The sequence below is a fragment of the Heterobasidion irregulare genome (assembly GCF_000320585.1).
Source record: "Heterobasidion irregulare TC 32-1 unplaced genomic scaffold scaffold_14, whole genome shotgun sequence".
Classification (NCBI taxonomy): Eukaryota; Fungi; Basidiomycota; class Agaricomycetes; order Russulales; family Bondarzewiaceae; genus Heterobasidion; species Heterobasidion irregulare.
In genome coordinates this window covers 910,777-936,433 of record NW_009258210.1, presented here as the reverse complement: position 1 = coordinate 936,433, position 25,657 = coordinate 910,777, and the positions used below count along the sequence as shown (strand labels likewise).

The 25,657-nt window shown below is 49.3% G+C and overlaps 12 protein-coding genes across 12 annotated transcripts; 7 read left to right on the top strand and 5 right to left on the bottom strand.

Annotated features, from left to right (window-relative positions):
• Nucleotides 1-889: 889 nt before the first annotated feature.
• On the top strand, nt 890-1,063 carry HETIRDRAFT_332376 (uncharacterized protein; the record flags this gene model as incomplete). The annotated part of the gene is made up of 1 exon (XM_009555125.1): nt 890-1,063. A coding segment is annotated over one exon (174 nt), but the record flags the coding sequence as incomplete, so codon positions are not given.
• Nucleotides 1,064-4,952: 3,889 nt separating this feature from the next.
• On the bottom strand, nt 4,953-5,135 carry HETIRDRAFT_423564 (uncharacterized protein; the record flags this gene model as incomplete). The annotated part of the gene is made up of 1 exon (XM_009555124.1): nt 4,953-5,135. One exon carries the CDS (start codon nt 5,133-5,135, stop codon nt 4,953-4,955), a length of 183 nt encoding a protein of 60 aa, XP_009553419.1.
• A 238-nt stretch (nt 5,136-5,373) lies between these two features.
• On the bottom strand, nt 5,374-6,792 carry HETIRDRAFT_456448 (uncharacterized protein; the record flags this gene model as incomplete). Its single annotated transcript, XM_009555123.1, has 6 exons — nt 5,374-5,514; nt 5,565-5,705; nt 5,761-5,893; nt 5,955-6,166; nt 6,214-6,337; nt 6,737-6,792. 6 exons carry the CDS (start codon nt 6,790-6,792, stop codon nt 5,374-5,376), a joined length of 807 nt encoding a protein of 268 aa, XP_009553418.1.
• A 190-nt stretch (nt 6,793-6,982) lies between these two features.
• Nucleotides 6,983-7,348, top strand: HETIRDRAFT_223992 (uncharacterized protein; the record flags this gene model as incomplete). Its single annotated transcript, XM_009555122.1, has 2 exons — nt 6,983-7,192; nt 7,262-7,348. Coding segments are annotated over 2 exons (297 nt in total), but the record flags the coding sequence as incomplete, so codon positions are not given.
• A 325-nt stretch (nt 7,349-7,673) lies between these two features.
• On the top strand, nt 7,674-8,241 carry HETIRDRAFT_332168 (uncharacterized protein; the record flags this gene model as incomplete). The annotated part of the gene is made up of 2 exons (XM_009555121.1): nt 7,674-7,861; nt 7,908-8,241. Coding segments are annotated over 2 exons (522 nt in total), but the record flags the coding sequence as incomplete, so codon positions are not given.
• Nucleotides 8,242-8,922: 681 nt separating this feature from the next.
• HETIRDRAFT_482766 (uncharacterized protein) lies at nt 8,923-10,197 on the bottom strand. Its single transcript, XM_009555120.1, has 4 exons — nt 10,005-10,197; nt 9,653-9,928; nt 9,304-9,563; nt 8,923-9,239 (listed from the first exon to the last, which is right to left on the bottom strand). The coding sequence occupies exons 1-4, from the start codon at nt 10,098-10,100 to the stop codon at nt 9,041-9,043; spliced, it is 831 nt and encodes a 276-aa protein (XP_009553415.1). The 5' UTR covers nt 10,101-10,197; the 3' UTR covers nt 8,923-9,040.
• Nucleotides 10,198-10,342: 145 nt separating this feature from the next.
• On the top strand, nt 10,343-11,896 carry HETIRDRAFT_412815 (uncharacterized protein). Its single transcript, XM_009555119.1, has one exon. The coding sequence runs from the start codon at nt 10,361-10,363 to the stop codon at nt 11,723-11,725; it is 1,365 nt and encodes a 454-aa protein (XP_009553414.1). The 5' UTR covers nt 10,343-10,360; the 3' UTR covers nt 11,726-11,896.
• A 741-nt stretch (nt 11,897-12,637) lies between these two features.
• On the top strand, nt 12,638-16,499 carry HETIRDRAFT_108369 (glycoside hydrolase family 29 protein; the record flags this gene model as incomplete). Its single annotated transcript, XM_009555118.1, has 20 exons — nt 12,638-12,725; nt 13,132-13,283; nt 13,334-13,575; nt 13,630-14,317; nt 14,376-14,402; nt 14,457-14,465; nt 14,518-14,570; nt 14,624-14,646; nt 14,702-14,889; nt 14,955-15,004; nt 15,059-15,122; nt 15,176-15,194; nt 15,254-15,385; nt 15,435-15,489; nt 15,541-15,578; nt 15,632-15,750; nt 15,804-15,865; nt 15,927-15,977; nt 16,028-16,060; nt 16,112-16,499. The coding sequence occupies 20 exons, from the start codon at nt 12,638-12,640 to the stop codon at nt 16,497-16,499; spliced, it is 2,481 nt and encodes an 826-aa protein (XP_009553413.1).
• Nucleotides 16,500-17,279: 780 nt separating this feature from the next.
• On the top strand, nt 17,280-20,567 carry acs1 (expressed putative fatty acid biosynthesis enzyme). The gene is made up of 14 exons (XM_009555117.1): nt 17,280-17,306; nt 17,363-17,575; nt 17,636-17,977; nt 18,046-18,249; nt 18,306-18,743; nt 18,797-18,908; nt 19,034-19,192; nt 19,246-19,577; nt 19,635-19,772; nt 19,834-19,843; nt 19,900-20,002; nt 20,060-20,175; nt 20,249-20,279; nt 20,343-20,567. Exons 4-14 carry the CDS (start codon nt 18,064-18,066, stop codon nt 20,428-20,430), a joined length of 1,713 nt encoding a protein of 570 aa, XP_009553412.1. The 5' UTR covers nt 17,280-17,306; nt 17,363-17,575; nt 17,636-17,977; nt 18,046-18,063; the 3' UTR covers nt 20,431-20,567.
• A 1,145-nt stretch (nt 20,568-21,712) lies between these two features.
• Nucleotides 21,713-21,994, bottom strand: HETIRDRAFT_331786 (uncharacterized protein; the record flags this gene model as incomplete). The annotated part of the gene is made up of 1 exon (XM_009555116.1): nt 21,713-21,994. A coding segment is annotated over one exon (282 nt), but the record flags the coding sequence as incomplete, so codon positions are not given.
• A 603-nt stretch (nt 21,995-22,597) lies between these two features.
• Nucleotides 22,598-23,411, bottom strand: HETIRDRAFT_108372 (uncharacterized protein; the record flags this gene model as incomplete). The annotated part of the gene is made up of 3 exons (XM_009555115.1): nt 22,598-22,852; nt 22,903-23,153; nt 23,177-23,411. 3 exons carry the CDS (start codon nt 23,409-23,411, stop codon nt 22,598-22,600), a joined length of 741 nt encoding a protein of 246 aa, XP_009553410.1.
• Nucleotides 23,412-24,146: 735 nt separating this feature from the next.
• Nucleotides 24,147-25,552, top strand: HETIRDRAFT_332014 (uncharacterized protein; the record flags this gene model as incomplete). Its single annotated transcript, XM_009555114.1, has 4 exons — nt 24,147-24,293; nt 24,361-24,388; nt 24,459-24,578; nt 24,636-25,552. The coding sequence occupies 4 exons, from the start codon at nt 24,147-24,149 to the stop codon at nt 25,550-25,552; spliced, it is 1,212 nt and encodes a 403-aa protein (XP_009553409.1).
• Nucleotides 25,553-25,657: the final 105 nt, after the last annotated feature.

The following is a 25,657-nucleotide window of genomic DNA, read 5'->3' as shown; positions in this document are numbered from 1 at the left end:
CAGACAAAAATGGCCAATTTCAGAGGTTCCAGTGCTATGCAGCCTGAAATAGGCCCCAAATAGTACAACAAAAAGGCCAAAATTTGGAGATTTAGGATGAGACATCCTACTACATATGCAGGGAGCATTTGGAGCTCTAAAACATCTGTCCAGGTCTGTATAGACACTTTCTGGTTTGTTCATGCATATAAAGACACTCATCTATACTAACGATTGTAGAGGCCAGATCATCTGCACTTGCAAGAGCCAAACTGTTTGGGGTCCTAATTATTGAAAGGCTGACAATTTACAGGGCTCTCAAACTGGCACTCAATTGAGGCCCAATCTATACACCTCTCACCCTTGACTTTATGTGTTTTATGCAGGATATGAACCAGAGCTTGTCATCAGCCTGTACAGGGCACCTACACTGGCCCCTGAAGCATGAAGACAGGCTTATACTAGCCAAACCACTCAACCTCATTAAAGTGACAAAGGACACCCTTTAACTGGCCTAATTACAGGTTTGTTGTAAAGTATAATTTTGAGTATAGATATTTAACTAATAGTCTCTATAGCTAAGCCCTATTTGAAAGTTATAGATAACTATAATGCTAGCAAGTAGCCCTAGTACTTGGTTAGGCATTCTTTTTTGGGAAATTTAAATAGGAAATATGTGTAATCAGAGCTAATTATGCATAATTCAAGCTAATTAGTCTTTATAAGCTATAGATAATAAGAAGAAAGCTGAAAATTTATAATAATAATATCTGGAAATTCTATATAGTTATAGAGAATTTGAGCATAATAAGAAGAGTGATTCTTCTAAATGCATTATGGTAGGCCACTTCTTTAATGCTTTTGAAAAAAGCTGCAAGAAAATCAATCTCAATCCCCACATATAATTTAACTTTACAAAACAGAGGTTTATTCTTTGCCTGCTATAAATATCAATGAATTATTTATAAGTGGTAACACTAAGGTTATTAATGCCATTTTAAAAGAGCTTAAAATAGATATATTGACAACTAAATTCATGCAAGAGATCAAACTCATGGTAGAGGACCAACTATCTCTGACATAACCATGGTTAGTGGGCATATATTGTGCTGGCAATAAAGAAGGTACTGCTTTCCTTTAATAGGCACTATTTAGATCTGGACTCTTCTATTACAAGATTGCCACAACCCATAGTTTTATCTTCACTTACCTTAGACAACCAAATTATCTCCTTACTAACCCAGTCTTGCTTATAGCCCATAACACAATCCTCAAGTAAAAACCAATTGTCACTATATCCCTTTCTCTTTTCCACACTTGCTATAATATTATTTTTATATCACTATATACACATATCCTCTATTGTCTTTTTCTGGTTGTAGAATCAACCTCACTAATAGCATCTGGAAAAACATTTTTTCTTAATTAGATCTAATTATTCAAAATGCTAATCTGAGCTAATTAGAATATATCATCCATAATCAACTTTATGATCAAATTTGAAAGTAAGAGAACATTGCCCATACTAATACAGTCCTATTGAAATTTATAACCTAATTATAATTTTACACATTCCAAATCCAAATTGTGTGAATGCTACAATTTTATCTTAGTATATCATTTATTTTCTATCGGTTTACTATATTATTATCTAATGCCCAAATTCAAATATCAAAAGTCCTGATTTTTAGGGTATTTATTGACGCCTTTATATATAGAATAGACATTTAAGCTGAAATCACAAGAAACTTGCAAATCACATTCTGAACTCATTCTAAACAGTCCTCGGATTCCAAGCTGATTCCATTGTAATCAAATGATCAAGCAGTAATTTAATCACAATGGAATCAGCTTGGAATCTGAGGACTATTTAGGATGAGCTCAGAATATGATCTGCAAGTTTCTTGTGATTTCAGCTTGAATGTCCTTTCTTTTGTGCTCCATGAACACATCTTGTGGAATTTATGACATTTCTGCTCAATTCCAGCCTAATTTTATGCTAGAACAATTTTTTAATTAGATCATGATGTAATCCAGGTGCACTTTGTGTAAAAATTGAGGAGCACATTCCTATTTTATTTGAGATTTATATGTAGGCCTTATACTGATTCTTTCAGGCAAGAAATCATCAGGTAATTAGTCTGGAATCACTAATTCTATTAAACTTTACCTGCAATATTACAAAATATTCATAATTCTGTGCACTGCCAAAATGCATGCCTAACAAGAACATGTACATTAAGTCCAATGAGTGAGAGTTCTCTTACTATGGAGATTTTGAAACTCCATGATAAGGCTAGATATTGCCTATGAAGATGAGACTGGGTACATAGCATGAGCACATATAACAAGAGACACTGACCCTTGTTTGGTAGCACCTATGAGCCACTTAGGTGGAGCTCTAGCATGTCTTGCATTTTTGGCTAGAATATACAATGCTACAACCAACCATGAAATTTATAGCAGCTAAATTATGTAGCCAAGTTTAGATGACCACAATTCTCCAAAGCACAGATCTCTCTTTGTTCAGACAATGGCCTTACAGCCCTTCCCAGACCAGTGGACACTTTCTGAACAGCTGCAACTTTTGCATAAGCTCCATTACACTAGACCTGACATGCCATACCCAGCCTCTAGACTTTACACTAACAAAAACACACACAAATACCACTATTAACTTGTGCATCCTTAATATCATTGCTATAGCACTGACCATAGGTGAACCTGGAGAAGTCATCATGGCCGCATTCAATAGAAGTAAACAGCTAAGTCTTGTGCTAGCCATGAATAGGCCCCTACTTGCAAGAATGAGGATATGACAGCTTGTCTCATCACTATTATAACCAACCTAGTGATCCTCTCTGCTTCTGATATCTTTCCCTTTTTGCTTTCATGTTGTCTCATGAATATTAACAAAAGGATCAGCAACCTTCATCAGGCCTTATCTGATTTTCTCCCTAACCTTCACTCTGCATTGCCATACTATATGCCAGGCTCTGTCAAAACAGGGCTTTCTTATTCATCTTTTTACTGACAAGTCAAATTCAATGGTAAAGAGCCAGAGTTCTTGATGATTATTAGCAAGCTTGTCTTTTACCTCTCTTATGCATCCAATTCCCCATTAGACCCAGATGATGTCAATGCATCAATAATGTGATACTTAGGGCTCAACAATCTTGCAACCATCCTTCTCTATTTTTGCTTCTTGAAACTCCTTTGTGAAGACTGCAACCCTTTGAACTTCACATAGAGAGAAAGAGCCCAGAGGTTGAAGCAGTGTTTGGCAAAAGTCTGCTAATACTTTGGCAGCATCACATGGCTTGTCTAGATAGTAAAGTGGTGGTTTTTGGATGAGCATATCCCATATCACTGGGTCAATGATACCTTCATTGGTTTGGAAGAGGGCCAAATTTCTCTTTGCGACAACAATGTGGATGCTATGTAGCATGCATGTGGTGCTCAAGCCCCTCCATCTCCCAGGGCTTTGCAGAAACTGGCAACAAACTAAAATGTGTAGTAACTGGGAAAATCAGTAGGTTATCAAAATGTGCATCCACACCAAAATTCATATCATTCTGCACTTCAGCAGACCATTGTCACTCTCGTTGTCATTGTCATATACAGATCTTTGCCAGCTCTTTTATCAACCAGATTAGCAAGCTATTAGGTATAGTAAGTGGAGCTGCCTCTGCTGCACTCTTTGGATAGACAAATATGATGTAAGGTACGAGACAGGATGGCTAATGAGTGGATCACACAGCTCGTCACATCAGTAAATGGGCAAATATGATTACAGTACTTACATCACTTGTAGACACTTACATCACTTCTATAAGTTACTTTTCCTTACTCATTCTCTATAAGGACCTGTAAGTGTTTCTAGCTTGCAGCAAGCATCAGACCTTATAGCAAGCTTCATCTGCTGTATCCTCATTTTCCAAGTGTTATGCAAGGAGCAATAGGCTCACTTGAGCAAGCTCTGCAAGTGTCAATGACAAATCCAATGAATAAAACATCAAATTTATGCACTTATCAGGATTTGAACCTAAGACCTCACATGATCACCTGGCAGAACTTGAAGCCAGAAGTTTCAACCACTACACTAGTAGGCCTTATAATTATATAGGAGGTATTTGCAATATATAGAGCTCCTATTAACTTGGAGTGATTTCTTTGGATAAGTTAGGCTAGCCCTTGCACAACTCGAACCTTCTCAATCTTTGCTTTTAAGACACTTTTCATGTGGACAAGACCCTGTGAGCATGAAAAAATAATGTCTCATCTGAATGAGTCATTTTAGGGTGTCACTCCCATCAATGTCCAAAAAGCAAAGATTTAGAGGGTTTAAGTTGTATAAGAGCCAGTCTGACTTACCCAAAAAAATTGCTTTAAGTCAATAGGAGCTTTATATATTGCAAATACCTCCTGTATAATTATAAGACCTACTGGTGTAGCATTTAAAACTGCTGGCTTTGAGTTCCGCCAGGTGATAATGTGAGGTCTAGGGTTCAAACCCTGATGAGTGCATAAATTTAATGTTTTATTCATTGGATTTGTCATCGACATTTGTGGAGCTTGCTCGGGCGAGCTTATATTACTTGCACGTTCCTTACATGCCACTTGCGAAATAAGACCTAGCTGATTGCACTTGCCCAAGCTCCGGTCTTACAAGCCTTACAGCCCTTGCAAAACTTGCCCAAATGGCACCAGCACTCTATAAGCTAAGCAAGTATATTTGCCCGTTTACTGATGCATGTGCAACACATGGGGCCGGTGTCGATGAGGCTGTGGTACGTGGGGTTCAAACGCGTCTGGCAAATGCACTCTTGTGGCTGTACCCAGATTCAAAGAGGATGTATAATGAACTTGTTTCGAGCGATGATGAAAGCTCGGGATCGAAGCCGCCCTTGGAAGAGGTGGACAAGGAGCTGCATCAGCAAAAGTGCACAAATGATAGATAGCTATGTATACCTTTATATACCCTGGAAACCCACCAAGACCTCCAATTGGGAGGGGGGGTATTGCATTAGCATATGAGGCACGAGCAAAAATGCAATCTTCATATTTCTTGGGGTTTTTGCCAAGCCTTGAGACAAGTATATATTACTCAGTGAGGATTGGCGAGAATATATTGCCAGGCAATGCTTGCAAGGCATTGCATGATCCACAATCTAATATTGAGCTTATATTCACTGGTCAGACAATAAAAACATGTTAGTTTAATGGCCGGTATATATTGAGCAGCAAGAGTAAGTATACATGGCAATCAAACGATAAGAATATATTCAGTGGCAAGAAGAAATATACATGAGTCGGTAATGCGGAAGATAAACCACAAAAAGCCGAAACGAGAGCGCGCCGCAGAGCCAAAGAGCAAGATGGTTAGTACTTGTTTCACCATGCAAGGGTGTCCTTTGTCCACTTGTCAGCCTGATACATCTCAAATAGATCAACAATCCTGCTGTAGAATGTTGGATGGTTGAAGGTTCCATTGTCTGGGCTCCACATGTCAATGGAGCTGATGGCGAAGCATGCCTGGAAACTTGAAGTGAGCCTGCACATGAACATATTGATTGACAACTTACCTGGCAAGTGGCATACGCGATTGTTTGAGGCGTCACGACGTTGATGCCATGCAGTTTTGCGTTCCCGCTCTTGGTGCAAATTGTCGTGACACCTGGTGCTAATTTTGCAGCTGAGGGCCCTATGTATATAGCCTTCCATGTCTGTGCAATGAGAGAATGTGTTAGCACTTCAATGATGGCATGGTTAAAAACTTACGCAGAGAATAAGGCGGCTGCGAAATAAGCCTTTCTCGCGGTTGCTGGGGTCGTATTGGTAGTCTTCATATAGAAAGGCGGGCCAATGCCTGGTGAGCACCTTGATCTTGTTATTCTTGAGCTTGTTCCAGGTGCTACGGAAAAAGAGAGCCAAATAAAATCAGTGACCATCATATAAGCTGAGAAAAAAGGTACTGGATGGGATTCTTGTCGAAGAGCGCAAGGTACTTGTTAGGGCACAACAGACACGCAAGCATCTGGTGTGAAAACCCGCGGTCGCACTTGTTGCTCTGCATCAGTGCCAGTTTGATCAGTTGCACGACTGGGTCGAGCGGCGCATACTTGGCGACAAATCTTTTCATGTGCGTCGTATTGACAGCGCAAGCATTTGCGCTGCTTTTGATCATCTAACGAGAGGTGAGTAGTATGTGTATATGTGCATATATGCACTTACTATGTTAAGTAAGAGCTGAAACGAGTCTTTATTACCTTCGGACTCGGCCTTAGCACATAAGCCGGGGACAAGGTTGAGAACCTGTTTGAAAATCTTGAGGTATGTCTTCTTTTGATCCTTTTGCCTATCTTATAAGTGAGAGACGGTCAGTGAAATTGTTAACAACGTACTCACAGATGAAGATCATCAGTAAAGCATCCGGAATTATCATCGCTGCCCGATTCCTTGTCCAATCTTGCCTGGCGCCCATATTATATGCACATGCCGACACGAAAGACGTTATGGAGATCTTCATAGAGACCAATTCCACATGGGATCTAGCATGCAGTGCTCTTATAGACGTCTTGATCATCACACCTGTCGAGAATAGAGGGAGTTAGTTGACAAGAATTGAAGAAGATAAACTTACTTTGATGTGTCCTTCCTGGGCTTCTTGCCCTTGTGTTGTGCCATGCTTTTCAGTGCGCGGCGTGTGTCTTCTGTGGCACGTTTTGATACCGCTCTCTCTGGGTTTGAGACATACCTTGAATGTTCCATGTTTGAGTCAGAATTGTCGGAGGGAGGGGGTCGATAAGGCATGGTGAGAGTGAGAGTGAAAGCGAAAGTGATGACCAAACAATCAATTCGCGACACGTTGAGCAGTCACATGATTGCGTCAGCAGACTTTTTGCAGAGTCGGACTCATCTTGTCATTTTCACAGCTCAATGAGGCTCGCGCACCCTCGACGAGCATGAAAACCCTAATATCATTCTTGTTTTCCTCCTTTTAATGGCTTTCCAATGCCTCGCGTGTCCCCGAAATTTCCACGACCGGCGTGCTCTCAAGACGCATCAATGGAACTGCAAAGGCTATCAAGAGATTCAAGATGTTACCTTTCAGCAAAAGCGCTCTCGAAAGGAGGAGACAGTGGAGGAGGCGGAGACACGGCCAAGGAAGAGAGCTCAGGTGTTGGTAGAACCTGAAGAGTTGACAGCAGAGGTGAGTGTCGTCAACCTTTGTGCGCACTCACTACATACTGAACAGTCTTCACGTTTTTTTGCATATCAGCACGACATTTTGGACTCGGTCCCCATCCCAGAATCTTCATCTTCAGAACTCCCACCCTCGCCTGAGCCTCCTATCACGCACTCTGCACGATCTGGACATGGAATACGGTTTCCCAAGCGCTTTGACAACTTCCTGCCCGGCTCCGCCACTCCCCTCCCTCATATCCCCTCGAAACAGCATCCCCTTCCTACCCAACCCAACCCGGAGTCTGTACCACTACCTCCTGCTCCGCCTGAGCCGGTGCCAGTGCCGGACCCTGTCTTTGATATGAAACCCAATGAATTTGGGTTATTCCGCCGGTATAAGCAACGCCCAATGCACGATCCAGAACCCGAAAACTCACTGGACAAGGTCTGTGATTCAGCCACATTCCTGAAGACAGATCCGGCGCCTGCAGAGAAACCAGCACTAGCACAGTGTTGCCTTCATCCCCGAAGACGATCCCGCCGCATTTGGCTTCTTAGACCCCGAGCAAATCATCTGCAGTGTACACCTCATCCCTGCATTTGCACATGAACACACCTCCGAGCGACTTGGGTCGTCTATCACTCAACAGCCAGCAGAAAATGATGAAGATTGGGAGGGGTATCATATTAACATGTAAGTTTCACATCATTTCCTACTTATATTTCTCAATTCCTTCTAGGTTTGTGGACCGCGACATGTTCATGCACTTCCACGGCGGCGGCATCGGTCACAAGGGCACATGGCACCTCAATGCCAGCCTTCTCCGAGATGGGCAAGCTGCACAAGTGCCGGAGGAGCCCTCCGATGAGGCAGTCGACGAGCAAGGCGGCGCTGAGGACGATGATTCGGAAGAGGAATCTGAAGAAGAGGAGGGAGAAGAAGGCCCTTTGATGGAGGAGGAGGAGGAGGAGGAGGAGGAGGACTCTGACAATGATCCCAACCCGTTGCCTGAAGGCAACGGAAGGGAGCGGGACGAGCGAGTGCTTGCGAAGGAGGGTTATGGCGAGTTTTGAGGCCGGTGTGTATGTATCGCATTATATCTTGAGGCCGGGTGTATGTATAACATCATATTCTGAGCCGGTGTGCATGTTTAACAATATATTTTGAGGCCGGTGTGCATGTATAAGAAAATATCATGAAGGCCAGGAATATATTACATTGGCATCGGGGCCTCCAGATTGCAATCTAATGCAACGATTGCGCCGAACCACCAAGGAGAGCGCGGCAAATGCAATGCCATATATGACCTTGCCTGCAGGCTCTCGAGATTATATAACCCCCCAATCCGTCCAAGGCCATCCCACGTTTTGTCACCTTTGCTGATGTGATCCTTGCTGGTTTTGCCCTCTTCATCTGAAGCAAGCAGACAGAGTATCAGTATTCCTCGTCACATTGGTAGTCTGTTTCCGGTAGAGTTGCACAATAGTATATTCAATCAACCACGCAGTGTAGCGGCGGTCTTTGACACACCAATAATCCTTCGGCGTTTTTCTTTCTCAATTCACAAGACAACACATCAGTTACACATAGTGCACAATTCTACAAAAATTCTCGGTCCCATGCGCAAAAACCTGTCAAACTGTATGCCTGGCGAGAGTACGTACGACAAGCCATTGGGAGGTCATAAAATTCTCGTGAGAATAATTTATGATATTCACGAGGCAGACAGGGGACGGCCTGAAATAAGCGCGCAGGGAGGATAGAGTATGGCTAGTACAACACAAAGAGACAAGAGACAGAGCGGAGGGGGCACCCGACGATAACGACACAGAAAAACAGCAGAGAAAAAACGCCGATTCTCGGACAGCGGTTTCAGTCTACATCCATCCGCCCTTCTCCTTTTCCCCGTCGCCCATTCCCATTGACGAACCCCCGCCGTCCTCTCCCTCTACCGCGACCGCGCCAGTGCTGTTGCGTGTAGTCTTTGGGGTCGGCGCCGGGAGGTGCGACGAGAACATGCGCACGCGCGCGAGCGTCGGCGTCGCTCAAAATATCATCGGAGCGCATTTTCCTGATGAATACAGAACCGGACGTGAGCGGAGAACAAGGTCCTCAAAAAGGCTAAAAACACGTACGAAGATCCTGTGCTCTCGCCCAGCAGCACGTCGACGCTCCCGTCTTGTACGCCCACGCCCAGACGTCCGGTAAGACTGGCGTTGACGCCGCCGATCACCTTCACGTGGAGCGTCTTCCCGTCAGCGACTTGTTTGTCGAACTGCGTCTCTGCGGTCTTTGCGTCCTTTTCGTGCTTGAACGTTAACCGGACAGACACGCCCCCCGCGGCAGTCGGCTTTGCGGATGACTGGGTAATGGGGCCACAGCGCTTGAAGATGGCCTGGCAGAGAGCACGAGGCAAGCGATAAGACACCACAATTTGTTTGTGAAAATTGAGCTGACGTCAACCGAACGATGATAGAAACGGACCTCGACATCCTCGGCTGTGGTACCACTTACGAGGCCCGTCACCTCTACGACATTTCCACGCGAACTCGCACCACGTATCGACAGCTCCCCGCGGTCCCCCCTCACCCCCGTCGCCTCCTGCAGCGCCTTCTCCGCAAACCCAAAGTTCATCTTCGGCGCACCCCCGGGCGACGTGAGGCGCGCCGACAGGGACTTTCCGTTCCCTCCATCCGTCTGATACAGGTCGTGCTCCCACGTTCCGTTCACGTCACCTCTGGGCAGCTTTGGCGAGCGGTTCTGTGGTCGCCGGTCGATGCAAAAAGAGAACGAGGTCGGTGAATGCCACGGTTTGACGCATGAAAACCGGACGCACGTAAGGAGTGGGGGTTGCGCGTTTCGGTTTGGTGCGGACGGGTCCGACAGAGGTCGCCGGAACATCGATGTTCATGCGTTCGAGGAGAGATGCCATTTTGTGGTCAAGAAAGTAAGCTGGTGGCCGTTACAGGAGACAAGAGAGCCGCGGAGAGACAGAGAGGGAGGAGGAGGAGGAGAGAGGAGAAGGCAATGTTTCCGTGTTGTTGTTCGTGCCTACACAGTGATCGTTAGAGGCTTGTGGCAATGGCAGCGATTGAAGCGGAGCTTCAAATAGCTGAGGCCATCAACCGCTTCTTGATCCGCCCTTTGTTCCCCACTCCCACTCACACCCGCATCCCAACACCTATCGACGCCATGGCCAAACTCACGTCCACTCGCAGTACGCGAGGTCCTCACCGCTCTAAATCATCCTCCCAACCCAAACCCTCTCACCCCCCGCAGGAGCACTCAACTCACAGACAGAAACGCAGAAAGCAGATTATCCGATTTGCTGCTGGACGCGTCAAGCATCAGCAATGGGCATCGATCGCCCGCCAGACCGCAGCGATTGCACTTGGTGATGGCAAGTACGTAGAGAACCTGCGTTGCAGTGTCCCTGCCGTGTCTTCATCGCCCATTGCTGATTCCCCAGAGACCTCACAGTTGCAGCGTAGCCTGAGCACTTGGCATGTTGTGCACGACATATCATCCCAGGTACGCTACAGCAACAGGGCGACTGTTTTTTATCCCCACGATTCCGATGTCGTTCGTTCCTGGGTCACTCGCCCCGCCGCATCGTCGTTAGTGGCGCCCAGAAGGACAGCGATCGAGTTCTCAAAGTATTCGGCCGTGAACAGGTCCCGCCGGCTTTACCTCGATTCTGTGGCCTCACAGAAAACAACCCCCTATCCCATCCGTCAGACTACCATCGGCGTGCTCACCTCTGCTTCTGTCCATCGTCCAGGTGGGGCCTACCTCAGCGGCGGCACAGAACCAGATGCGGTGTTGGCTCGCTCGACTTCCCTCGTTGCATCCCTCAGCACCCCCGAGGCACGGCAGTTCTACTCTGAGATGAAGAAATATACCAAGGAATACGGCGCCGGTTTCTTCCCGCATTCACTCGTCTATTCCCCCTCTATCGTCGGCTTCCGCAGAGACGACGACGATCACTTTAACGTTCAGGACGATGACTTTGATCCTGAACTGGATGCCATTCCTGCCGACCCGACAACAGCGGAGCTCGAACTACCGCCTGCGGTGAATGCTCAGAATCAACGCGCGATGGGGGAATACGTATCCCCGTATCTCATGAATGTCGTCTCTGCTGTTCCAGTGAATGCGAATACCATTCGCACCGCCTCATCCCCTCCCCCTTTCCCCTCCAATGATTCTACATCATTCTCCCCGACGTCTACAGAAATTGTCGAGGCAACCATCCGGCAGACAGTCAAGGATCGTCTTGGGCGCGCATTGAGGCTCTTTGAGCTGCATGGTGACCGTAAACTTGTTCTAGGAGCCTTTGGATGCCGCGAAGGGTTGTCTGTCGAGGTCGTTGCTCAGATCTATGCCGAACTATTGGCCTGTAATGTAGGAGAGAATGGAGATGGCCGGTTCCGTGATGTGTTCGAGAAGGTTGTTTTCTCGTTACCTGGCAAGCTGTGTGCCCCTTTCCGAACGGCGTTTCAGATGCGAGTATTCGATGACGAGTTGAATCGGGCGCTGGACGCGGTAGAGTTGTAAGTTATTATTTTCTCGGACAGGATGAACGATCTCTATCGTTTTTCTTCTGCTGTTTGTTGTGTTATTTATACTGTGAGCATGTACTCGTACTTAACATTTTTCAATCATGGAATAAACGGCGGAGTGATTCTCGGTCAATCTGGCCGATGAATCTCCGTCAGAACTCGTACCATACACGGTCTTCAGGGATGTCGCTGCGGTACGCTGCTTGAGTGAGCGCTCGAACACATGGATGATGCTGTATCAATAGACGGTCTCGACGCCCAACTGCCCCCCATTTGTCGTTTTCCGTTAATGTACCGCCGCGCGCCCCACCTACGCTCCGAGGCTGACGAACCTTCAAGGTATTCTGATGGATTTTGATGGAAGACGTTGGGAATGCGGGATCCGTGGAATGTCATGGGGCCGCCATCATGCGAGTCGGCGTAGCGCGGAGGCTGACTGGCGGGGGCCTACTAAGGATTTTCGGCTCCGCCATTTGTACAAATTACTTCATCAGTCCTTCTCGAAACCCCAGACGTCAAATGAAGCCGTTCGGAGCAGACTCTGTGCCATTGGAGTCGAAATCTTGGATCCGAACTCTTCTTTGCGAAAACGGCATCGCTGTTAGGAGCACGTGGCTTGGCAGAAGAACCCGACTGAAATGTTGTACTTTTGGTCTGTTCGTTGCTGACGACGACAACGACGACTACCACTGTCCTGAACGCGCATAGAGCGCTTGAAGGCCCCTGAACTTGCTAGAGCGCAAGCTGCGAGCAGCAAACGACTTTCCATATCGTTCTCCGTGGATATCTTGCCCAGCGCCCACTCCAACCCGTAACTTCTGCGAACGACGAGCATCCGCATCGTTTGCTTGATGCTATGTTTAACTTTCTGGTTTCCCGAAACTACTACCTGTCGCTTCCAGCATGGATGAATGTGTACGACGCAGCGCACTCCCTCTACTACCCGTCTGCGCCCGTTCTCGATAGTCAGCTCCTCGAACTTGGGGCTGTCACGCGTGCGTGTTCTTCTCCTTGTCTTTTTGCGTTCTTTTCGCCGAATGAGGGTTGCTGCGTACTCAAAGGCGGGGCTTCCCATGTCAGATGGTGTGGTTGGGGTTCGCACAATGGGCGCACCTATCGTCGATGCTCTCGACCCCGCCTTTCGACGCGTCGTCAGTTGATCGCCGCTAGATTCAGTTGTCTCTGTGGAGACGTTGACCTTCTCTACAACGACCTTGCATGATGATGCGTGATTATAAGCGATCTTGTCCGTCCGCGCCGCCGGCCCAGATCACAGCCCATATAACCTGGTCAACTCGTACAGGGCACTCCTCTCCCTCTGAGGCACAATGCTCCACTGTCTTCTAACGTTCTTGACGATTTTTTCTTTGGGTCTGTGGAGCTCATGCTCGGTCATTGCAGAATCCGTGAAACTCGATCTCTCGCCTCTCTTCAATGCGAAAGCAGCCTCCTCGGGCCTCAATGACACTGCGGCGAACTTCGACGGCAGCGGGCGGGCCTATCCGGTCCAGTGGCTTCCGACAGCGAAAACGTTCAGCTTTACCGGCATAGAGGTACATCTGTTTCCGCTGTCGAGGGTGCTGGCGTCTGAACAGGCTTGCAGTTCGACTTGCCTCCGTTCCATAATCTGTCTGCCCTAGACACCGTTCAGTCGAACTCGCAGGTGGTGCCTGTGCCATCGGGGGGCAGTGTTTATCAGTCTTTCAACGCGCTAGCGGTTGGTCTGGGAGATGTAAGAGTCTCGAACGTGACGTTTGCATTCGAAGACGGCACGTCCGAGGACACTGCGATCATCGTCGCGCCGTGGTACTCAGGCGGCAGCATCTTCAACGGGCCGATCTCTACGTATGCATATCTTGTACGTTCTTATGATTCTCGTGCTGAACGAGCACTTCACAGACCTTTTCACTATGCAAACCCGACGTACGACTATGGTATGACTATCGACTACAACAGGACGCATATCCACTTCGTGACCGTGAGCGTGCGGAACGACAAGAAGCTCAAGTCGGTTACTCTGCCAGTGCAATCGTCGCAAATCAACTTCTTCTCCATCTCCCTCATCTCAGCGGATGCCTCTGTCGCTGCCGGTGCCATGGAAGCAGAAGCTCTCGCCTCCTCGGGTCAGCAGGTGTTAGATTCCGGCGCCGCGCCGAGAGCGGCCCCCGCTCTGAGCGTGCAGACCGTTCGCTCGACAACCAAATGGCTTGGCGAGACGACATCGAAGTCTGCGCGGACCCAGATCATCGAGGTGACGATCAACAACGTCTCCCCGCTCAACGGCCCCCTGGCCGAATGGGTCACCTCCAATCACTCGGTCTCCCTGGTCTCCAGCTCGCTCCACACCATCGCTCCCGGCTCGTTCCGGAGATTGAGGACGAACGACCAGGTCACGGTCGTCGTGGGCGTTCAGAATAGCGTCGATGTGACCTCGGGCAGCAATGCGACGGTCACTGTGGTGGTGAAGGATAAGGATGGGAAGGAGGTCGCGCTTGCTGGAGGCGCTCAGGCTTGGCCGGTCGTCGCCGGCATCCCAGACTACCAGAACAACGATCCAAGTTTGGATACACACGAGTCGCCTGAATGGGTATGTACGGATCGGTCGCGTCTTCATGAAGATGTTTACTGAGTGGGTTCCTTCGTAGTACGAAGATGCGAAGTTTGGCATATTTGTGAGTGTTTCACCCTCCTATGGTACGGTACATTTGCGATATGATATTTCGTAGATCCATTGGGTAAGTTGATTGATTTACGTGAGTGTTCGAAATGTTGACGAATGTGTAACAGGGCGTATACAGCGTTCCAGCGTGGGCACCATCCGGTCAGCAATACGCTGAATGGTATCTCATTTCCATATCTTGCGCTGTTACTTTCTAATATCGTGGTCTTTCAGGTACAACTGGGATCTTCATAATCGTCAGTCGCTTTGACGTGTCAATTTATACGTTCCTCATTATATCTGCCCTCTCAGCACCCAACTCGGGCTCTCCGACATGGGTGCATCACTTGAGCACGTACGGACCCAACGTCGTGTACGACGACTTCATCGCCAACTTCACCGCATCCGCGTGGAACCCTGACGACTGGGTCGACCTGTTCGTGAACGCGGGCGCGAAATATTTCGTCCTCGTAACCAAGCATCACGACGGATTCGCTCTGGTGTGTCTTCGCAGCCAATTTGTCGCAGCCTGGGAGTGCTCCCTAACGAGCTGTGCGCTGTGCAGTTTGATACTGGTAGCTCCAGCAACCGGAACTCTTTGCTTCTTGGGCCGAAGTAGGCTTTCTTTTGCTCAGCACGACGTGCATAACTGAATTGAGAACATCAAAGGCGCGACATTGTCAAGGAACTGTTAGACAGTGCGAAGGCACGCCATCCGTCTCTGCGTAGAGGCGTAAGTCGGCACTATCGATTTTGCATTTTCGGCACTCACTACGCAGTGTATAGACCTACTTCAGTATGCCAGGTAAAAAAAATCTCGGCAGTCTCCTTGAAAAATCATCTCGCCTCACATCAACCTTGCAGAATGGTTCAACCCGGACTACGCTCCCTACGCACGTGTGAGCTTCCCTGGCCGTCCGGCATTGAATGCCTTCAACGGTTCATGCTGCGACCCCTATACCGGATGGGTCAAGGTGAACGATTTCCTCGAGGATAGTAAGTCGTGGCGCGCGTGCGTTCCACTGTACGACTTATCCCGGCACAGTCCAGAAACCTCAGATGGAAACTCTCTTCTACAAATACGATACTGAAATTCTCTGGTGAAACTGACAATCTCTCTTTCCGAATCAAGGCTGACGAGTGATTTTTAGGTGTGATATTGGTGGATGGTCCTCATTCCCCACGTTCGGTTTGTGATCACCATTCGTGCTTATTCTTTTGGGACCTCATCATGTCTCTTAGCCGGCGATTGGTACAACTACGCAGCGTCACAGGGGAGGCAAGTCGTGCGAGACGACCGTTGCGGAACGAATCAGACCGATTTTGTCACTCCGGAATATGCTACTTACCCTGCGCGGCTGGTATGTGACATTTTGACTGCTTCTGCAGTTCGCCACTCAAGTTCTACCTGTAGTCGCAAAAGTGGGAGAGTAGCGAAGGGATGGACCCTTTCAGCTACGGATACAATTCGGACACGTGAGGACTGCAACCTCGAGCTCTCTGTTTTATTCGACTTATATGTGATCGAATTTCGCAGACCACCGGATGCCTACCAGCAAGCATCGGAGATCATACCCAAGCTCACCGAGTATGCATTTATATCTAGAGGCGACGAAATCATTGACACGTTCCTTGTAGCATGGTATCGAAAGGTGGCAACTACCTGCTCGAGTGAGTCCAACGTTCGAGGATCAACTGCAGTCTTATAGATTCCGCTTGCAGCATTGGTCCCAAGGCGGATGGGACCGTCATTCCAGAAATGACAGGGCCTCTTCTCGAGGTTGGTGCCTGGCTCAACAGTTCTGGGGAAGCGATCTACGGCACCCGCCCGTGGTGGATCGCCTCGGCAGACACCACGCCAGGATTCACCGACGTGCGCTTTACGACCACGCCTGACGCGTTCTACATCGTCGCGCTCAGTCGGCCCAACGGGACGCTGAGCACGCCGGCTCCTGTCCCCATCGCTCTCGGAGACTCGGTCACCCTGCTCGGTGGCACTGGGAGTAGGCTCGACTGGACGAGTACCGACGGCGTGCTGTCGGTGGAAGTGGGCGACGACGAGTTGAACAAAGTGCAGTACGCCTGGGCGTTCAAGGTCTCATATGCTTAATGTACAAGCGTCATCAACATCAAGGTCCAAGTCTGAAAATCTTCAACTGTTTTTTTGTCCTGTTTTCTGTATGTTTAGCGCTACACCACTCGCTCTCGATGTATATACGCCCCATCAACGCCCTATCTTGATCTTGTGAGCATGTGGTTTTCCTGCCTATATTGGTGCCCGATGTTGGAGGTAATCATTGGTGGATAGTAATCTCCTGCTCGGGTTGTAGAAATAAAATTCGGATACGGGGAATCGAACCCCGAGCTGCCGCGAACAGTATGAGAGGCGGCAATGTTAGCCGTTACACCATATCCGATTGGTTGTAAACCACTTTTAAGCCAATTCTATAGCATGCCATCTGCCGATGCGCAAGGAATACTGGTCAGGTCTAGCCAGGTCTTCTCCTTGGCCTGAAGTTCTGATGCCTGACATAGATACGTACTTATGTTTCTAGCCTCCAATGCTTCTTGACATGTGTCTGGATCATCTGCGGAAAAAGCTGTCAATGTTATTTGCTCGAGTTTGTTCGTTTGGTGGACTTAAGGCGACGAGCCAGCCTCTCAAGAGCTCGTACAATCATCCCCATTCTGCCACACTCAAGGTAGACCGATAAGTGAACTACCAACGATGAGAATGTAGTCATTTCAACGAGCGCGAGATATCATCAGGGCGCTAAAATAGTCTTTGTTCTCGTGCATCAAGCTGTTGAGTGACGGGTCCATTTGCGATTTGGCTCAGAGCTATCTAACTGTTTCTTTTTCTTGGATACGAAGCCAGTTGGAGTGTATGCGAATATCCACCATGATCGTTATTCTGGTGAGCATTTTCCGCTTTGAATGCCGCCCGACATCTCGTGATTCAGACAGCATCAGAACGAGCCTTAGCGGAGTCCTCTGACCTTCATACGTCTTTCCGAGCCCCCAGGCACTTTCGGCTCCATTCCACATCCTTCAAGGATTATACTCAGCATTCATCTTGTTTCTGGAAGCCGCTGTAGGTTGCACATGTCCTCGGCGTACGGCCATCGGATTTTCGGATTTTCATGGAAAAGCGATCTCCCTCATGCTCAAGGAAGACACTGTGCTGTACGTATTCTTCCATTGTATCGTAGCTGCGCAGCATGCAAGTCTGAAAGGTTGTTAAAGCGTTGCCGAGAGCCCAGCGGATCCCCTCTACTCCGCTATATAGCTCTGAGATGATTTATTGCTCATCATCATATATTGGCTGCTAATAATAGACCGTTGAATGTCAAAGTAGTTCTGCTGCTCAGGTCAGGTGTGCGCCATATGTCACCGAAACCGCTCTTGTTGCCGAAACCGCTCTTGTTGCTCTTTCCGGATCTCAATCAGGGTCGGTCTAAGTCGCCGTTTCCTATAGCGCGCGCGACCTCAGCAAAACCCCGTTTGTATCCCGAGCCAACCCCGTCCCTCGACGGACCGGTGAACATATCCCGGCACCGGTTTCTCCTTTCGGATTAGTATAAATCGGTGCTTTACCCCGCACTTTCTGACGTGGTCCTGGCGACATTGATCACAATACCCCACATTGCAAACAGGTCGAGTTGCTCGCTGCCATGTCTATCCACACTTCGCCCTACCCTACTCTGCCAATACCTTCTCAATCTGTCTACACCTTTCTGTTTTCTTCCAATAGACATCCTCGGTCTCTCGCCGCTTTCATAGATGCGCCTACAGGAAGAACTATCTCACGCGCAGAGCTTCATTCTCTGACATTGTCCCTCGCACACGGTTTGCGCAATGTATTGCCTGCTGGTAAGACTCTTTTCGGTCGAGATGTATAGAATCTGACGCTGAGAATTCAGACAGACGAGTACGCCGTGGAGATACAATCATGATCTTCAGTCCAAACAGTCTTGTCTGGCCTGTCGCAATCCTTGGTGTCTTTGCAGCTGGTGCTCGTGCTACCCTTGCAAACAGTGGCTATACACCTGATGAGTTGAAATTTCAGTATGAAGATAGCCGGGCTCACCTGGTAATCGCTCATCCTGACCTAGTCGGGGTCGTTTTGGAAATGTTCAAGTTGAAAGGCGTATCAGAGACTGAAGCAAGAAAGCGAATAGTGTTAGCAGAGCTAGATGGCAGTCAAGCGCGCAAGGATGGACTACTCGGATTAGATGTCTTGATGAGTCAGGGTGCTCTGACAGCAGAGGAGACGTTCGAGGGAGATCAAGCTGACGAGACGACTTTGTTATGTTATTCGTCTGGGACAACTGGTAATCCTAAGGGTGTTGAGGTGCGCTTCGGTCTCAGTTCGTCTCATTTATCATGCCAACCTCGACATTCCAGACAACCCATAGAAACTTGGCCAACGTCATTGCCATGATTGAATCTGCCTTCGCAAAATTGACGCCTGGCAAAGATGTTATCTTGAATGTGCTTCCTTATTATCACATCTATGGTATGTACGTTCATACCATTGGTGTCCTCCCATGCTTTTGCGTGATTGGGCGAGTCGAGCGACCACGGAGAGCACCAAAACCTTCATGTCTTGACAACACTGAAATTTTGTGCATATTTGGTTAGGTATGGCCAAGATCCTACTCTATCCGTTCTTCGTAGGGATCCCCGTTGTGATCATGCCAAAGTTTGACCCTACCGACTTCTGTCGAAACATTGAAACCTACCATATCACGACATCGCTCATTGTCCCTCCGATTCTCCTGGCGCTAGTTCACCACCCTGGTATGTACTCATGCACTTACACGGGATGTCTTCTCTGACCCGTGGCTCGTCAGCGACAACCCAATTCAATATGACATCATTGAATTTCCTCTCCTGTGGTGCCGCACCTCTAGGTGCAGCGCTTCTCTATTCAGCCATCGAGAAGTTGAAATCAGTGGGCGCAATCGTTGACATCGCACAAGGGTACGGCTTGACCGAAACTTCACCGGTCACACACATTGTTCCGCGCAAGGACACCCTTCGCAAAGTTGGAAGCATCGGAGTATTGCTGCCCAATCTAGAAGCGCGTATTGTGGTGAGAGAGAAGGATGATGGAGAAGCAGATGTCGATGCGAAAGAAGGGGAACCTGGAGAATTGTGGATACGTGGTCCGACAGTGATGAAGGTGCGTTCGTGTGACTTATAAGATCCGAAGGACCCTTGATATCATGATTTGCGATAGGGTTATCTGAACAATGTGGCGGCAACACGGAACGCGATCACTTCCAGCGGATGGTTCAAGACGGGAGACATAGCCATAGTCGACGCAGATGGGTTTTACGCCATCGTAGATCGCAAGAAGGAGCTCATCAAATACAAGGTGTGTTGGCAGGTGTTGGCTCATGTCATCGTCATGATTTTTGCTGATGAACACTAATCAGGGCTTTCAAGGTAATGTCACTTATGACAGCCTGTTCCAATTGTTTTGCTTAGATTACTATCTGTAGTGCCACCGGCCGAGCTGGAAAGCGTCCTCCTCCAGCATCCTCAGATCATTGATGCGGCTGTCATCGGCATAGAGGATGCCTCACAAGCAACGGAACTTCCGCGGTATGGATTATTCAAGCTTCGGAGATGCATGACATTGAGCGTCTTCGTGCCCATTAGTGCGTACATTGTACACAAGGACAGCCTCCCATCGCCTGCGGAATCGGCTGCTTTCGCACGTCAGATTCAAACATGGATCGAGGGACGTGTTGCAAGGCACAAGTTCTTAAGAGGAGGTTCGTTCTCCGCTCTTTGTGTGGCGTTGCATAGCGCTTATTACTATGGATCACCGATTAATTGATTTTGTAGGCGTGGTAGTCGTAGATGCCATCCCTAAGAGGTTAGTCTCTGACCGCTACAGTCTTACAGACCACTTGACTCAACAATGTATCATATGTTTCAGTACGTCTGGCAAAATCCTTCGCAGACATCTCCGGGACCGTGCGAGAGAGGAAATGGCAGGCCAGGTTGCGGTCAAAGCTAGACTATGAATCTCAACATGTCAAGCCACGATTGATATTTGGGCTGGCCTTCGACTTTTGTAGAATACAAGCAAGCTCCGTGAGGTAGATAGCGATTAACGAGAATGACACGCATGAGTAACGCGCTCTTGTCTAACTCAGAGCTCAACTTGCTTATGATACTTTCGAGCACGAGGACGCGAGGACTGTTAGTTCCTCCGAATGGCGCCAGCAATACTCTCCGGACTGGATGTCAACGTCAGTTTTGGGGCTCTGTTTTCCCATAAAACGTGTCTTTTTTTTGAATCAATGTATTTATATCCCGCGCGGCGTAAGGCCAGTGGCGGCTAGAGTAAAAGCGGATGTGTGCCTCGTATGTACGTAGCTCGTAAAGGGTTCATTTAAGACCCGGACTATCAGCCCAACTATGGCGGGCAATGGGAGATGAAAGGGAGAAAAGGGAAATCACAAAGATTCTATGGTAAGGAGGTCCTCCGCACTGAGCGGGGCGTCTTCGAAAGTGAAAGCAGACGGGTTGTCGCGAAGGAATTGTATGAGCCCTGGAAGGGGGTTCCTGCTGGTAAGATATTTAGCTATGGTAAAGTCCGGTGGCTGCTGGTAGTGCGTGCACCAGAAGAGAATGTGGGTGCGCGTTTGCACCTCGCAGCACCAATTACAGATATAATTCTCGTAGGGGAAAAAATTGGTTCTGTACTCGCCCGTGGGGCCGTGATTGAGGAGGAGGCGCACGGTGCGCACGGCTAGGGTATTTGGTCCGCCAATATGAGCGAGGACCTTACTCTGGGTAGAGGCAACTTTGCGGAGTGTGCACTGTCGCAGAAAGTCTCTCCCGCTGTACTTTGTAGATTTCATGAGGAATTGCCATGCTTGGAGCATAGAAACGTAGGCTTTTTGCTTTAGGAAGGAGGCTGAGATGAAGGCGGGTGGATTGTCTCGGAGAGGATTCTGCAAGGGTGTCGGCCTATTCTTAGCACATCATACCAATATGACCAGGGCACCAAGCGATGGTAAGGTGTCTATTTGGTGAGGCAGAGAGCTAGGCTCGTAGCCTTTGGCAGGCTAGAATCGAGTAACATCGAGTACTACGTCAATAAGGGCGGGGCGGGCCGGCGGGTGCCTGGCACGGTGGGGGGGAGTAGTCGTGCACAGGCAGGCACTGCAGACTAATGGGGCCAGCGGGTGAGGCACTGGGTTGGGTGAGGAAGCACACGCGACGGCTCTCGGAGAGGCCTTGAGCGCGACCGAGACCAGAGCGCGTGTTGTGCGGTCTCGGGTAGCCACGAGAAGGCTGCTAACTCGCAGCATGGGGTTGATGTTGGCTGATCCAGTCGCAATCATGACGGTGTCCGTAGAAGGGGCAGGTGCGTTCGGTAGCCTTGTGGGCTGCGCCACAGTTGACACACTTGGGTGGGTGTGGGCACGGCGCATTGCCTGGCGTGGGGTTTCCGCCCTGGCAGCAAGCTGCCCGTTGGTGGTGTTCCTGTTCTAAGTGATTACCTCCGCAGTGATTGCAACGACAGGTGATGGAGTGGCAGACCGGGCGGGCATGACCCCACCGAAGGCAAGCCGAGCACTGGGCACTGGGGGACAGTGTCTCGTTTCTGATATTTGACTAGGAACACGGCTTCTCCTTGGAGGAGGGCCGGTTCGCGCAAAACGTGTCGGAGGGCGGAGAGAGACCCGTTGTCGTGGAAGTCGACATACAGGGTGCCCATGTGTGTGTCGTTGTCTGGTACAAGGCGGGGGGGCGGGGAATGTGGATGTCTTGCCACACATGAGAGGCTTTGAGTTCCTGTGTGAAGAACTCAGCGGTGATGGGGGATCCATCGAGGTGAGCGAGAGGGAGACGGTGAAACATCACCGTAGATATTATGTGTCGCCTATCGACTATGTACGTCGAAGGCGGGATGTTAGGGAAAAAGGCAGACAGTGCAGCACGCACCGCATTCATCTCGGGGTCTTCAGGGGCCTGGGTGAATCGGATGGTGAGATTATTACGGGGAGACCAGTTGGCCGAGGACATTTGGAATACCTCCCTAGTCGTGGGAAGCCTGGAGTTGACGGCTCACACGGCCATCGCCGGGCTCGGCACTTGGTCGGGTCTGATTGTAGTGAAAACGACGTGGATGGCGCGATGGGCACCCCTTGGCAGGGTGGCTCGGCGGGGCCTCTAGGGCTAGGGGGAGGCAGCTTGGCGCTGAAGCGCCAGGAGCTCACTCGCAGAGAGGTTCGGGTGAGCTTCCCTTAACCTGAAGATGTCCTCGACGAAGGAGTCATTGACAGTGTTCGCTAGTCTCGACGCTGGACGCGTTGTGGAGCGGTTCGTGCGGTTGCTCGAGGGAGCGGGCAGGGAGCGGGAGACCGCATTCGCATAAGTCATCGTGCCGGCGGGACCCGGTTGGGTACTAATGGCTGAAGAGGGACGCGCAGCCTGCTGCGGCGTGCGCTGGGGTTAGCCGGGTTCGGTTGCACAGGCGAAACTTGGAGCTCGGGGACTTTGGTAGAACGACCAACAATTCCAGCATTGAGATACCGGATGACCCTGGTTGCTGCGGCGGCAAGAGGGCTCGAGTTGAGGGTGGCAGCATCAAGAGGGTTGCGCCCGAGGATGGCGTCCCAGTCGACGGTTTCAAGCCAGTCTGCAATGCTGTGCAGCGAAGAGGTGACGACATCGGATTGTTGGTCGAAGGAGTCGGTGGTGGAGAGGAAGATGGGATGGACAGAAGTCCCAGCTGGGTGTCATCCGCAATAGCACCGGGAGATGGTGGCATAGATGGAGACTCGGGGCGAGATTCCGTTGGACTGTAGACTTCCATGTTGAGGTCTACGGGTTGGGAGAGCTGAGAAGAGGAGGGGTGCGGCTGTGTGTAGAGGTTGGAAGTTGGAGAGTCCGTGAAGGCAATCCCCTGCAGGGCGGAGGGCTCCCTCGATGTCGGGGAGGTGGGGGCTCGCACCTGATAGACCATGCGGTCACCAGGGTCTGTAGACATGATAGAAGCATGTTCGAAAGGAAAAGGTGAGGAAAGGAGAACTCGAGGACGAAGGGCAGGACGTAGATGATGCGGTGTCCGAATTAGGAAGGATGACCACAAAACCTGTCGCTTTTGATATTAGCATTCATTCAAAGACAACTTGACAAGCCGCCGGCTGAGCGCTGAGCTGTCCTCCTATTGTGTCATTTGACTGACAGCGTCAATACCCACAGAACAAAAGGTCAGTGCAGAATGCATCCGAGGTAAGGGCATGCGCAACGAGGCAAGGTGAGCTATCCTAGGCATCTGTATCCACAACCACAGGAATATGACGTACCACATCAGGACAATAATAAATATCATCTAAGTAAGATGACGACCATCCTATCTACTTCTCTCAATCATGATATTCTTTCGGTAGATTCCTGTAACAGAGGAAAGAGACGGATAAAGTCCAGCCAGCTCTCTAGAAGTCCTCGTCGGCAGCATGCGAATGATCTCATGATTCTGCGACCACTTCAAGGTGATCAGGCTGTTCCGCCCATTGCATCGCGGTTTCATTCGAGGCTGGCGCCCGCTCTCGACGGGATTGGCTCCCCCTGAGGCAGGCTAATATCCGCTGAAACAAGATCCATTGCTCAGCGCTTCAAACCCTTGAGCGGACTTATCCTGTGCTTGCTTCATAGGGCATATATATATAAGTGATGCCCCGTACTCAACTTAATTGCCCTCCACCACAAGCCGAGGTCGACCATGCTGCTCACGACGGTGCTCTCTTGTTTGGTGGCTTTCCCTGTCGCCGTGTTTGGCAAACCATGGTTCAACAATCACAACGCAGGAGTCAGGAGCACCTCTGGTCTGTCGGAGAGGCTCAAACCCAAAGTCCTCATCATCAGCATGGTATGTTCGTAATCTGTAACTAGCGATGGATATGTCCAAATCTGACCAGATTTCACGCGTTGTATAGTTTTCGCCTGAAGCGGAGGCTTGGTATGGTGAGTATATCAAACTACCCTCTGTCAGATGTAGAGGAAGCATACGAACTCGGAATATTGGCTTTACTAGGCATCCCAGAATTCGATCTATTAGCGCGTAACATCACTGTCACCGGGTTTTCCCCACTCTTTCCCCATGCGCACTGCACAGAAGATGGATCTGTCTGCCAAGTTGTCACTGGAGAAGCAGGTAGGCATGTCTCGTCAATCGTCGACAGACATATCATTCATGCCATCGGCGAGTCAGAAATCAATGCGGCGGCAACAATCACCGCACTCACACTGTCGCCCCATTTCGACCTACGATCGACATATTTTCTCATTGCAGGAACCGCAGGCGTAAATCCCAAAGTTACCACGATTGGCTCCGTCACCTTCGCACGGTACGCGGTTCAGGTAACGCTCCAGTATGAGATCGATGCGCGCGAACTCCCACCTGGTTTCACGACCGGCTACTTTCCCCAAGGCTCAGACTCACCTAATGAATACCCACAAGATATATACGGCACAGAGGTTTTTGAGGTCAATGACAGACTACGCTCTCTCGCCGTCGGTTTCGCCAGGACTGCTACGTTGAATGACTCCCGCGATGCGGTCGCATATCGCGCAAAGTACGCTCACGACAAAATCTATGCCTCTGCGGCGAAGAAGCCGTCTATCGTCGAGTGTGATACAGCGACATCAGACGTGTATTGGACTGGAGCACTGCTCTCCGAAGCTTTCGAAAACACGATGAGGCTGTTTACGAATGGCACTGGAGTGTACTGCACGGCGCAACAGGAAGACAATGCCACGCTCGAAGCTTTACTCCGCTCGTCGCTCCATAATTTGACCGATTTCAGCCGCATCATCGTAATGCGCACTGCATCGGACTTCGACAGACCATACATAGGCGGCTCGGTGATCGACAACTTGCTTGACGAAAATCAGGGTTACGAGCCTGCTCTGCGGAACATCTACCTGGCAGGAGTGAAGGTTGTCGAGGGTATTTTGAAGGAATGGACGAAGCGGTTCGAGGTGGGGACAAAGCCGTCAAATTACATCGGGGACATTTTTGCCTCGCTTGGTGGCATCCCCGACTTCGGAACCGGCAGCACATTCGGGGGTGGTATAGCGGTAGCGCGGAAGAGGGACGTCAAACGAAGAAGAGTAAGAAGAGGGTGATTTACGAGGAGACGTCTGGCTTCACATATGCTTTACTTTGCACACCTGCACTAAATTTTGGGCCTTGATGATGCCTTCTGATGTCTTCCATCTTTGCGTATCCCA

Bases quoted from the DNA above. Each gene is read 5' to 3' on its own strand.
- HETIRDRAFT_482766 (XM_009555120.1), bottom strand. From the start codon at position 10,100: ATGGCATCTCTCCTCGAACGCATGAACATCGATGTTCCGGCGACCTCT. The intron at 9,929-10,004 runs GTGCGTCCGGTT...CGGCGACCACAG, and splicing joins GCGCAACCCCCACTCCTTAC to AACCGCTCGCCAAAGCTGCC. The intron at 9,564-9,652 runs GTCCGTTTCTAT...GCTCTCTGCCAG, and splicing joins CCACAGCCGAGGATGTCGAG to GCCATCTTCAAGCGCTGTGG.
- HETIRDRAFT_412815 (XM_009555119.1), top strand. From the start codon at position 10,361: ATGGCCAAACTCACGTCCACTCGCAGTACGCGAGGTCCTCACCGCTCT.
- acs1 (XM_009555117.1), top strand. From the start codon at position 18,064: ATGTCTATCCACACTTCGCCCTACCCTACTCTGCCAATACCTTCTCAA. The intron at 19,193-19,245 runs GTATGTACTCAT...GTGGCTCGTCAG, and splicing joins GGCGCTAGTTCACCACCCTG to CGACAACCCAATTCAATATG. The intron at 19,578-19,634 runs GTGCGTTCGTGT...GATTTGCGATAG, and splicing joins GTGGTCCGACAGTGATGAAG to GGTTATCTGAACAATGTGGC.